The 12878-nt window shown below is 46.2% G+C and overlaps 1 protein-coding gene across 6 annotated transcripts in view; it reads right to left on the bottom strand.

Annotated features, from left to right (window-relative positions):
• Window positions 1–625: 625 nt before the first annotated feature.
• MLN (motilin) overlaps window positions 626–12878 on the bottom strand; it is a 53539-nt gene continuing 41286 nt past the window's right edge. For all 6 annotated transcript variants that reach the window (XM_050953125.1, XM_050953127.1, XM_050953124.1 and 3 more), the window contains 4 exons: window positions 9934–10068; window positions 7095–7217; window positions 3679–3787; window positions 626–752 (listed from right to left, as the gene is read on the bottom strand). In XM_050953125.1, coding sequence (XP_050809082.1) covers window positions 745–752; window positions 3679–3787; window positions 7095–7217; window positions 9934–10068 — 375 coding nt within the window. In that variant the 3' untranslated portion in view covers window positions 626–744. The remainder of the gene's footprint in view (window positions 753–3678; window positions 3788–7094; window positions 7218–9933; window positions 10069–12878) is intronic.

The raw sequence follows: 12878 nt of genomic DNA on the forward strand, positions 1-12878 counted from the left end.
GTGTGTTATTGCACGGCAGAAGTGAGCATGGACCATAAGCCATGTGTACTCACAGTGTAGTAGCTATGGGTAAAGTGCAACTGTCAGTAAGATGGATCTTCATATAGTTATGGTGAATTGCCAGTATTATCATGATGTGTGGTCCAGTAGGAGGGAGTGTTCTGTAGTGATTAAAGCAGGGAATAGCGAGTCAGGACTTCTGGGTTCTGTTCCCAGCTATGGGAGCGTGTGTCCTCTAGTGGTCAGACTGGGGAGCAGAGAGTCAGGACTCCAGGGCCTATTCCAAGCTCTTGAAGGCAACATCCTCTAGTGATTAGATCAGGGATGGAGAGTCAGAACTCAGGGGTTTTGCTGTTTGACCTTGGGCAAGTACTTAACCACCCTCTGCCTCAGTTTCCCCATCTGTAAAACAAGATCAACAATATTTATCCACATTGGGGTGAATGACCCTAATTACTTAGTGTGTGCAACGTGCCTTGAGCTCTTCAGACAAAAGCTGCTATTCTATATACCTAGAAAGCATCATGATGTAGAGCCATTTTGATTCTTTCATGCACTTGGAGCTTGTCGTCTGATTATTAAAGACATTTGAAAGAAACAAGTCATTTATTTAATTCATCTGCACATTTTATTAGCTCACATCAGATTTTTTTCTTTTGCAGCCCTTCACTGAGTTAGTCTTGCAGAAGCGTAGACCTGTAGTCCAGCAGGCAGCATCACCCTGCTCTTCTGGGTCTGAGGATATCAATTACCTGCAAGGCGAGGAAAGAACAAATTCAGTCCTTCATAGGCTTATGTGTGTGTGTATGTATATGTGTGTATGTATATATATATACATACACACACATACATACACATATATATATATATATATAAAATAAATAAAAAATTTCCAGTCCTTTATAAGCCACACATACACTGCCCAGTCCTTTATGTACAATGTCCTGTCCTTTATAAGCCTTATACAGTTCTATACAAGATTCACTCCACAGTTCCCAATCCTTTGCATACAATTCCCAATCCTTTATAAGCCTTACGTACAATTTTCAGCCCTTTACAGCTTTATGTGCAATCCCCACCCTCCTCAACTTCCACTCTGGAAGAAATGATGACAAACTGAAACCAGCACAGTTGAATTGGAACAGTAATCCCACGGAATGGGTGGAAGCCCTGTAGCTAGGGTTATTTAAACCTAGACTGGATAAAGCCCTGGAGAATTGACTGTAAATCACAATCCTGTACTGCTCCCCAACAGTGCCTGCATAAATTGACTAAATAACTTACTGTCACAGAATTTTTCTGCCTCTAGTTTTTACATACCGAGGGCCAGCTTATCAGAAGAGCTCAGGGCTAGGCTTTCAAGTGCTCAGCAACACAATCGGGGCCTGAGTTTCAGAGTTCAGCTCACATTCAGACACCTGAATAGAGGCCAGAAGTCCAGAGAGCTCAACACCTAACTCCTTTGAAAATCTGGCCTCGATTGCAGGTGCTGAGCAGTTTGGCCAAAGTGGCCTAATTTATGGATGCTGCATTCTACTGAAAATTTCACTCTAAAGCCTGAGATCCTTAGTTGTTACTCACTGTTTACTTGGGGCTGGATTGTTTAGTCCTTTTGCATACTGCTCTGCTGAGCTTTCAGTCACGTAGTCCCACTGGTGGGGCGACTTGTGTATGTGCACAACAGTGTGAATAAGAGATGTGTGATTTGACCCTGTGTCCTCACTAAGGCAAACCTCATTGACTTCTGGGCCGAACAATTAGAACCTCAATTAGCCCTTAAGTTTCTATGTACAGCAACGTTCCCCAAAATACCTACACCTTGGCAAAACCAAGAGCCTGGTTCTGATCTCTGTCAGACCCCTGTAACCAGAGAATATTTGCACTGAAAAAACTGGAGCCACACTGATATGTAACTGTTATAAAGGTACGATCCAATGCTCAAGGGAGACAATGGAAAGTCTCCCTTTGACTTCAGTAGGTGTTGAGACAGAAAGCAAAGGCTAAATTATGGCTGTGCCATAAGCCCCATGTACAGAACAGCGCTGAGTTGTGCTGTCTAAGCAGTAGACTGGGAAGTAGACTGTGTCCCCCAGTTTCTCCTCCTCTGTGGAGTGGAAGGGAACTTACACGGTGTCAGGCTTACAGCTGGTGCAATGTGTCACGACTGCATCTATATTTTCCCCTTGTGGTCCAGCAAGGGCATCCCCTCTAGGCTCTCAGCCGCTTCTTCTCCTGGGTGCAGATGGATTTCTCTCTCCCTCCTGACCGGGTTTTAGCAGGCTGCACAGTCCCCTGCCTATACTGTGAGTTCCTCAGAAAGTCAGACTGACTAAACAGATCTGCTTTGCTTCTTCCCAGAGGCTAAAAGGAACGTAATTGCCCACAGGTACAAGCTACTATACAGCCCTTTCTAAGCAAGCACATTTATTCTTAAGGCGAAAGCATTATAGAGAAAACATTAAACACTAAAAGAACCTACACATGTGCTAATAAGCCTATCAGAGATCATGCCCCCCTGCCCCCCCGGTTCAACAAGGGCTCTGGTAGGAATCAGCCCTTCCAACCCCACCACGGGGTTTTTCTTTGGTTATAACTTCAGAATACTTTTTGCTCAGAACAAGAACCCCCATGAATAGGTCAAGTCCTTCCAACTCTTTCCAGGAAGGACTAGGGTGTCCCTGGGACAGAAGGTCCTATCCAGTTGTTGGATCAGAAAGTAGGCCCAGAGTCACTTTAAACTCAGACTATTTATCCAAAAGTCTTCTAGTCTCTAGAGAATCCAGTCTGAGCCAGTATAGGTGAGCCCTCCCGGGGTGGGACCTCTCGTGAGGTGAATTTGCCTCATCACTCACCCCTGTTCTTAGCTACTGGAGGGCTCCCTCAGGGAATCATATACAATCCCTGGCCCACAATGATGCATAACATTTAATACCGTAAGATCACCCATAGATATGCCATCTCTGACACACAGAGGATGTCCCCAGCATGCTGACACAACTGCACTGATTGCATTGTGGGGTGGAGCTGAAGCTCCACTCGCATATGTATGTGGACTGACAGCCCCATGGAGGCTGCTGTCCCCTCTGCGCTGGTACCCCTGGTGTGAGTAGACAGCTCAGTGTAGTAAGGGGGGGTCTTACAGCCTCTTTTAGTCCCCTGGGTTGGTGCGTAGGATGAGCCACACTCTGGTCTTAATGGAAGAGAGAAGCAGACTCAAAAACTCAGTATTTAGGTACCTAACTCCCACTGAGTTCCCCTTAGCTATTCAGTGCCCCACTTGGGCTGGCTTGCAATGTGCGATTTGCCCTTAATGCACATTCAGGAGGAGAAGGCAGCTCCTCCGCCTTGATTTTATGCAGACACATTTTCAAACAGCTGGAACAATGTGTTCACAAAATTGTCCCCTGGCCACGGAGGAGGGACATGAATGCGGGGTGCAGGACCAAGGGGGCTGCTTGGAAATGGTGCGATGTCACTGTAACGATTGACAGCAGCACCGAGAGACTGTCTGGGCAATGAGAAGGGAGCTTAACATTCTTAAGCGCAGAGTGTATCCATGGTGGAACAGGGGGACAATGAGGATTCTGTAAAGGGAGCAAACATGACACAAAAGCCATTCCCATAATACAAATATCACTAGGGGAGGGAGAGAGGCACAGTTCATGTTCCTTACAGTACCGTTTCGAGCGTCCAGTAGCATCTCAGTTAGCAGTTCCTCCAGGACGTGCTGGTATTTTTCCAGCTGACTAGCGTCAAGCCGCATTCCAGTTTCTCCAGGAGCAGTCAGCTGTGAAGGAAAGCATGGTTAACAAAAAAGGGAAAATGGAGTAGGGGGAGATGGATAACCACACCTCCTACTTCGTCAGTGTTGAAGAACAAGGGATCTTGTGCACAGAATTAAGTGCTACAACTTGCTGGAGTTTTCTCCGTCAACCCCGTAGCCAGCCACTGGAAGTTGTAGCACGAGGAACAAGCTGTAAGTTCCATCACATGGACTAAAGCTAGGCTGATTTAGTCTCCTATTTGGGGCTTGATCATGCACCATTCAAATCAATGCTAGTTTCCCCATGGACATGAATGGGAAGAGGGACTGCACCCTTAGCAGGGGCGGCTCCAGGCACCAGCGCTCCAGGCGTGTGCCTGGGGCAGCAAGCCATGGGGGGCACTCTGCCGGTCACCGCTAGGGTGGCAGACAGGTTGCCTCCGTGCTTGGGGCAGTAAAATGTCTAGAGCTGCCCCGACCCTTAAAATGGTGGACATTGACGTGAACTGGGTCTTCACAAGAGATAAGTGGCCTTGAGGGCAGTCCTTGAACTCTTTACTCACTCTTGGGTTGCTAGAAGTCCCAGAGTTTCAATCCATTGGGTCATCCAGATGTTCGCTTGGAAATGTAGGCCGGATAGGCCACTGGCAACGAACAGCATATGACCTCTGCAATTAGCAGAGGTCCCAAAGGAGAAAGTGATCCTTGAACTTGATAACCCCCCGTGTTGCAACTCTTTCTCAGGCCAGTCGTTCTATTGACTCCGATGCCTGAGTAAGAGCTGTAGGACGAGGCACATTTCTGCATCCAGCACCTCAGGACAGCTGTTGCTAGGATGTAACAAAAATGAACGAGTTGCTCAGGCCATATTTGGGGGTGCTGGTCAGACACCAGGATGTGCCTGGTATTTAATGTTTAAGACTGAGAATGCTCAGTGTTTAGACACTAATATTAGACAGTTTTGGAAGAGCAGATGCGTTAACTAATATCCTGGCCAAATTCCAACTCAGCTAGACTTTACATCCTACTCAGCTACATTTCCCATGGATCCACATTCTTTCTCCTTCCCTTTTGCTGCTGATGAAAAATAGTGATGTTTCCAACTCAGAAGTGGCTGCACTGCCTGGTGGGTGAAGCTATCCCTGGGCTGTAATAGAGGAGCCCAATTTTCTAACTTGGGTGACTGAACAAACGTGCCTCCAAGGGCTCCGATCAGCACACAGATGCCTAAAAAACCCTGGACTTTCAGAAAACCTTTGACAAAGTCCCTCACCAAAGGCTCTTAAGCAAACTGAGCAATCATGGGACAAGAGAGGAAGTCCTCTCCTGTATCACTAACTGGGTTAAAGACAGGAAAAAAGAGTAGGAATAAATGGTCAGTTTTCAGAATGGAGAGAGGTAAATAGAGGGGTACTCCAAGGATCTCTACTGGGACCAGTGCCATTCAACAAATTCATAATGATCTGGAAAAAGGGGTAAACAGCAAGGTGGCAAAGTTTGCAGATGATACATAATTATTCAAGATACATGCTAAGCAGACTGTGAAGAGTTACAAAGGGATTTCATTGGGCAACAAAATGGCAGATGAAATTCAGTGTTGATAAATGCAAATTGGAAAACATAATCCCAAATATACATATGAAATGATGGGATCTAAATTAGCTGTTATCACTCAAGAAAGAGATCTTGAAGTCATTGTGGATAGTTCTCTGAAAACATTTGCTCAATGTGCAGTGGCAGTCAAAAGAGTGAACAATGTTAGGGATCATTAGGAAACGGAAAGATAATAAGACAGTATCATAATGCCCCTATATAAATTAGTGGAATGCCCACACCTCGAATACTGCGTGCAGTTCTGGTCGCCACATCTCTCAAAAGATATATTAGAAATGTAAAAGGTACAGAGAAGGGCAACAAAAATGATTAAGGGTATGGAACAGCTTCCGCATGAGGAGAGATTAAGAAGACTGGGATTGTTCAGCTTGGAAAAGAGACAACTAAGGGGGAATATGATAGAAGTCTATAAAAATCATGACTGGTGTGGAGAAAGTGAATAAGGAAGCTTTATTACCCCTTCACATAGCACAAGAACTGGGGTCACCCAATGAAATTCATAGGCAACAGGTTTAAAACAAAACAGAAGGAAGTATTTCTTCACACAATGCACAGTCAACCTGTGAAAATCATTGCTAGGGGATATTGTGAAGACCAAGAGCATAGCTGGGTTCAGAAAAGAATTAACTACATTCATGGGGAATAGATCCATCAATAGCTATTAGCCAAGATGGTCAGGGATGCAATCCCAAGCTCTGGGTGTCCCTAAGCCTCTGATTGCCAGTGCTGGGATGGGATGATAAGAGACGGATCACATGAGGATTGCCCTGTTCTCTTCATTCCCTTGGAAGCACCTGGCATTGGCCACTGTCAGAAGGAAGAATGCTGGGCTAGATGGCCCAATATGTTCTTTTGTTTTAAAACAGGTATTTTTCTGCCCCAGAGCGCTGATTTAAGAGTCCAACAGTGAAGCTGGATGGACTCAAGTTTGTAAACTTGGTACCTGCGCTACAAGGTCCTTAGGAATCCTGCAGGTTCAAAGGTGCTGGACAATTCACAGTGATAACAAGCCTACTTTAGTAAATATCAAGATAAATCCCAAACCAAAAGCCAGATGCAGACTTGCAAAATCCTGAGCAGCAGTGGGAGGTGTTTATTGAGAGGCAAGTAAAAGATCAGTAGATTTTTCACCATCCGTATTGCCAGGCAGGGAATTAGACTCAGGGGCTGAGCTGCTAAATTTTTGAAACAATTTTTCAAGGCTGAGGTGCACCCTGCACCCGTCCTCTGATATAAACTTGCTCAGTGCCTGGGTCCAGTTTATAAGAATTGGATAGTATCACTTTAAACAATTCCTAAGCCTGCTAGTGGCACTCACTTACTGTCTTCTATTGCAGAAACCACCAGAACCTAACAGAGCAGCAGCGTACACATATAGATAGCAAAGAATCCTGTGGCACCTTATAGACTAACAGACGTTTTGGAGCATGAGCTTTCGTGGGTGAATACCCACTTCTTCAGATGCATGTGCATCTGAAGAAGTGGGTATTCACCCACGAAAGCTCATGCTCCAAAACGTCTGTTAGTCTATAAGGTGCCACAGGATTCTTTGCTGCTTTTACAGATCCAGACTAACACGGCTACCCCTCTGATACTTGACACATATAGATAGGCCTCATATGTTTGTATCTGGTCAGCGAACGTAGTTATTGGATACTGAATTGCACCTGTGTGGTTTCCTCATATACTTAAGGGTCCCTGCCACCATTCCCCTCACCTTGATGATCTCGCCCTCGTCCACACGCTCCACGTCAGAGAGCTCAGTAATGTCTCCACCTTCCGACCGCTTCTGCAATATCAGGGATTTCTTCTGCGCTTTGTTCCTCTGTTTCTCCTGGAGCTACATGGCAAGGTACAGTAACGAACACACACCAAGGATCAGGAAGGTCACAGGGACAAGGGTCGGGGTGGGGCAGAGTGGCTGCTTGTTCAGCAAAGGGTGACGCATGCTGGAGTAGGGTTTATGGAGCAGCTCCATGGCTGTGAGGTGACCTGGTGGAGGGGAATCCACATGCAGCGGAGTGCTCCAGCACCAAGCTGAGTGACTTGGGCTAAGAGCAGGGGGCAGGATTTGGACCTGGGTTTGCAAATGGGAATTCCCTTCCTTACAAATCCCCTGCTCCCTTTGCATGGATCATCCCTTACTGGTGACGCCTTGTCCTTGCTGCTGGTGCTGCTCCGACATGACACCAGTTGTTATATTGGTACCAAGCGCATCCCTTGGCAGATCAAGAGGGCAAGCTGATATATCCTTCACCTGTGAGAACTGCCAAGCTGAACAGGGCATTGAACCAGAGAAGTGAGAAACCGGCGAAACCTAATGAGTCACCTTTAGTCCATCCACTGGGAACCAGTGCAGGAATATTCCCCTGATCCAGTGCCCATTGGAAAGACTCCCATTGATTTCAGTGGACACTGGGTCAGATCCTGTCATACAGACAAAAAGTCAAAGAGCTGCTATCCCTTGGGTGGGCACTGGGCTCAAACCAACCTTTCAGTTAAAGCACTACGGGGTGACCCAGTAGATGTATGGCTTTGGGAACCCGCTGGGGGGGTCTTTGGAGTGGTTGTTCAAGGCAGGGTTGGTTTATTGGAGGTGGGGCCATAGTGCTGCCCTAACTGCCACACTTAATTTTAAAAAGGGTATTTTCAGTGTTAGAGAGGCAGATTTTGGACAAAAAATAAGAGGGACTCCCCTCTTGCCCCAGAGGACCCTTGATTGTGATGAGCACCCCAGGAGGAAGAGAATTTGTATGGGCTACTGGTGAATGATACATTGCAGTGTACATTCTATAGGCTAGTGCTGAGACACAATGGGGAAGCTTTCATGGCTACTTCCCATTTCTCATTAGTTTGCCTTATTGTTTAAACTGGATCCATATACTTCCCCTTGCCTCTGACAGTGGTAAAGAATAACCATGCTCCACAAAAGAAGCGGCTGCATGGATGCTCAGCAGACACACCGAGGGAAGAATAGGCCATCCCTGCTAATTCCTAGACAGGGTGTGAAATCCTGGCCCTACTGATGTCAAGGGGAATATGGCTAATTATTTCAGTGGGGCCAGGATTTGATCCATGGTCTCTCCAAGATGAAAGACATCAGTGAAGTGGAGGTGGAGGTGGTGGGTGAGGAGCTTGCCTGTGCTGTGTGAAAACAGAGAACATTAGGCTCTAGGGCTGTCAGCTTGGCATCTTTCACAGCATTAGTTTCACATCAAAAGAAAAGGATTTTCCTCTATGCGTGTCCCAGAACTGAAACCTATTTGGCGCACGGTTAATTAATTGTTAGAACAAAGAGGCACAGCAGAATTATGATGGGAGACTGCAGCTTCTCCATAAAAATCCGAGCCATTAGCAATTATAAAAGAAAACCGTTAAAAAATATCCACAGACAAATGTAAATGGGCCTTTTGTTTCCACTATCCTATTTTATGTTCAACTGAATCCTGACTCTTGCAGTCTAATCCTGAGTCTTTCACTCAAAGTCCTCTGGTGAATAAAGTGCTTCCCACTCTTTGAGGATCCTGTAAATTGCCCTACCAAGCTCATCCCAGTACTGCCATGGGACCTGTCGTGCTACGGGGAGTCTGTTCTAGCTACATTTCCACTAGAGATGGACTTGAGAGAGCTGGTCTGAACCTTTGACCCATTGAGAGCTTTACATGAGTAAGAACTAGGTTGGCCTGAGGTTCGTCTCCCATTGAAAGCCCCAGATAAGAAAAGCATTGCTCTTCTGGCAAGCACATAAATGTGTGTTTAAAGTTAAGCCCAGGCTTACATGATTTCCTGAACCGGGGCCAAAGTCAGCACTCTGAGCACGCCTGTAGACGATCACCCTGTAAGTACAGTCTTAGGCTGTTGCCTGACAGGTTGGTGGTTTGAACCCTCTGAAGGGATACCAGCTCCATCGCAGCACCACTGAGAATAAACTGAGCCAGTTCCCCTGAACTTGCCCCACTTTTCCAACAATACGGGCTTAAAGAAATAATCCCCCTTGTTTTTCTTACCTGTGCTGTGTGAGGCCTGGCACTGGTGCACTTGAGGATTTAGTGGGTTAGCACACTAGCCCTTCACCTCTGGAGACTGGTTGTCTCAAGGCATAAGAGAAATGGGTCTGCTGCTCTCAGCCAGACCCCTAGTGGATGATGAGGGTCATCTGGATATGTTCTCATTCAATCAATTCCCTGCCACCCCAGGTGCCTCAGGCATTAGTGCACCTCGGTGCCTCCTGTTCTCTACCTGTGGCACAAAACTGTTTAGTTTCATGAGGGCTGTGATACTTTGGTCTAATTCTGGTGGTTGGGGTTGGAATGGAGGTGGCTGGGTTGTATGTAGTGGCCTCTGCCTGACAGGTGGTCAAACTACCTCTGGTGGTCCCTTCTGGCCTTAAACTCTATAAATCTATGACTGGCACCATCATGAAACCATCTATCAAACAGGCCCTGTCTCTGCTCAGAGGAGCTGAACTATGAGCTACGTGCGGGAAGCATGCACAGGATGCGCCTTTCTGCACCACATGGGGCTCTGGCCATTGCAGTATGGTGCTCAGGGGTTACCTGCATCCTCTCAATGTCACTGCGAGTGAAGAAGGCTAGGTAGCCTTCAATCTGTTCAGCCAGCATGGCCACCACATACACCACCAGCAGAGAAGCCACCACCTTCCTCGAAACCATCATGGAGCTTGAGAAAGCCTGAGCAACACAGGAGAAAGGAGGGTCAGAACATGACAGCAGGGATGGCTGCCTGCTGCGGTGCACAGCAGTTCAGCCAACATCCATAAAGGAATAACCCTGAGATATAGTTCAGACAACTTATCCTTCCTGGGACACAGAGTTTGGGTTTAATAAACAACTTTCTTTGGCGTTTATTTCTGATCAATAGCCACAGAACTTTATATTTGCTCTCCAAGCTGCTTCTGTCACTGACATTAGGTGTTGAGTGACAGTCTAGCATCCCCTCGAGGGCCTGACCTCCAGCCAATGGCCCAATCCTAAGAATGATAAACACTCCACAATTGAAACTCCCACTTCCCTACAGGATTCATCTCCACATGGTCTACACCCAGTGAACCATATGATTTGGCAGCTGGGGATGCTTACCTGGTATAGGAGGCAAAGTGGTCTCAGCAAGCACTTGGGTAAAGATACCTGGGTTTGTTTGCACTTACTTTGCACATCACAGAGCTGGGAAACTTCACCGGATGAGAAGCATTTCTCAGTTCATATAAAAGAAAACTGCTTTGGAGACTGAATATTTTCATTTAGATTTTGCATATGGGAGCGCTCTCTTGGCATGCTGCTGAAAAGTGATCTGGAAGGAAGGTTTCCCCCAAAGTCCCTGGAACTCTGCATTGCTGAACAAAGCAAATGTCTAAAGGTTTGGGCTGAGATTTCCAAAAGTGACTGGTGATTTTGGGTGCCCAACTTGAGACACCTTAAAAGGGGCCTGTTTCCAGAGCGCAGGTGCTCAGCATTTCCTACATATCAGACCAGCTGCTTTTGAAAATCTTGGCCTAAATATGTACGGAGCAACTGCAGGCTGACGAGGCCCTGGTCTGACTTAAACTGAGACGTGAAGTGTACATTTGCATGTCTCTAGTTAGAATGACATCCTGGCTATAAGGCACACATGCCCATTGAGTTCCCCACCTGGAGATGGTTGCGGTGTCTAGAATGGCTTCCCTTTGGCAAGCAGAGTTTGGAACTGTGCCAGCTTTTGACAGGCTGCTTTGACTATTGCATCATCCTAAAACACACAAACGCTCTCTGATCCTGCAGCAGCTGTGACTGACAGCCGCCCCGTCTTCTTCATAGGAGGGTCATCTAAACCAACTGGACTTCTTGACTCCTGCCTCTTGAACACAACAGTTTAGGCTCTGAGTCAGCAAAGGACAGACTGGTTCACAGGAACATTGGGCCTCCTTGCCTGCATAAGATCCTTGCTGGAACCAAATCCCCAACCAAGAGGCAGCTTCATTTTCTAACCAAGAGCCAGAGGAAGGGCCACTTCTAAGCACCTCTGTGCAGTTCAAGCCATGGGCCTCTCAACTCCCAGCCTGACTTCTAGCAGCCTGGAAGATGAACACAGAAGAGGATGTGGGGCAGGGGAAATCAGCTCCAGAGAGGAAATCCTGCCTTTATGCAGTGAAAGGGAAGGTTCCACACAGCCCTGCCTAGAACTCCGCCAACAGACTCCGGTTTAAGTGCGGGCTTCCATGAAGCAGGTTCTTCTGTAATACCAGTTGTTTGCACTTTAAATGGTATGCACAGCACTTAATGAATGCTTGGGTTTTGCTAGCTGGATAATTAATAATCAGGTTTCATATAACACTTTGTATTCCTGACCTAGCACGTTGCCTCCAAGATCTCCAAGTGCTCTACTGCATTATCCCCATCTTACAGTTGGGGAAACTGAGTCATGGAGAGGCAAAGTAACTTGCCCCCGGTTACTGAGTCAATGGCAGAGCTGGGAACAGAACTAAGGGGTCGTGCTTTAGGGAGCGGGGTCTAGTGGTCAGAGCAGAGTACAGATCCTATGCTCTCACTTCTGTCCTTAAGATGAGAATACAACCCAGGAGTCCTTATTAACAGGACCGCTCTCTAAGCACTGGACACTGTCATTTCTCATGAATGGGTCTGTTCCTGGGCAGTAACTGCCTATGTTTAAAGCACAGTCTTACGGAGCGTTAAATACCTATTCAGTTCTGCCAGCGTTACACCTCCGTTACAGTGTGTATGAAATCCAGACTTGCCCAGGGGAAAATGCTTCAAGCTACTGCACTGAGTTTCCATAGTGAGGGAAGTGTCATGATTTGGCAGCTTTAGTATAACTGTTTTATTGTAATTATTTTTATTTTCCCTCAATAAACTTTAGGGGAGGAGGGAAATCAAGCCAGCATGCTAGTGACTCTAATCCCATAAGGGCCCTGTAAGACAGTATGGGCAACTTCCACAGGTGGGCTGAGCCCCTTAATAAATCTTGCTAGGTCATACAGTGCTGCAGACATCATTTGCCACCAGAGCTCTACAGGAAACCAGTTTAAAGGATTTAAAAAACAGTTTCCAACCTGATTTAACAGCAATTTCATATCAGAGGGAAGATCTATGTAAACATTAAATCTCTTCTTTAAATATTAAAACATTCTCTCTTGAACACATTTAATGAAGTCTGGTCCCACTACATAACTGCTTTACCCAACTTTTTCCTGATTCTTAATTATTTTTATAAAGCTTTTGGTTGAAGCATTATTAAAGGGACACTGTCAGGTCAAATCTGGCCCCAGAATTAGATTTCATGTAAATATAAACTTGTACAGACCAATAGAAACTAACAAATATTCTCTCCCACAGCAGTTGCGACCCGATCTTTTTGGCATTGTGCTAACACAGGAAAGCCAAGGAAGAGCCATCGTAGATGCCACTGAATAAACAACATTAGAATTTACCTATCAGATCACAGTCTGGTTTTGGGTCTTGGGTCTGCTTCTCCACTGTTCTGCACT

The sequence above is a fragment of the Gopherus flavomarginatus genome, chromosome 5 (genome assembly GCF_025201925.1).
Source record: "Gopherus flavomarginatus isolate rGopFla2 chromosome 5, rGopFla2.mat.asm, whole genome shotgun sequence".
Taxonomy (NCBI): domain Eukaryota; kingdom Metazoa; phylum Chordata; order Testudines; family Testudinidae; genus Gopherus; species Gopherus flavomarginatus.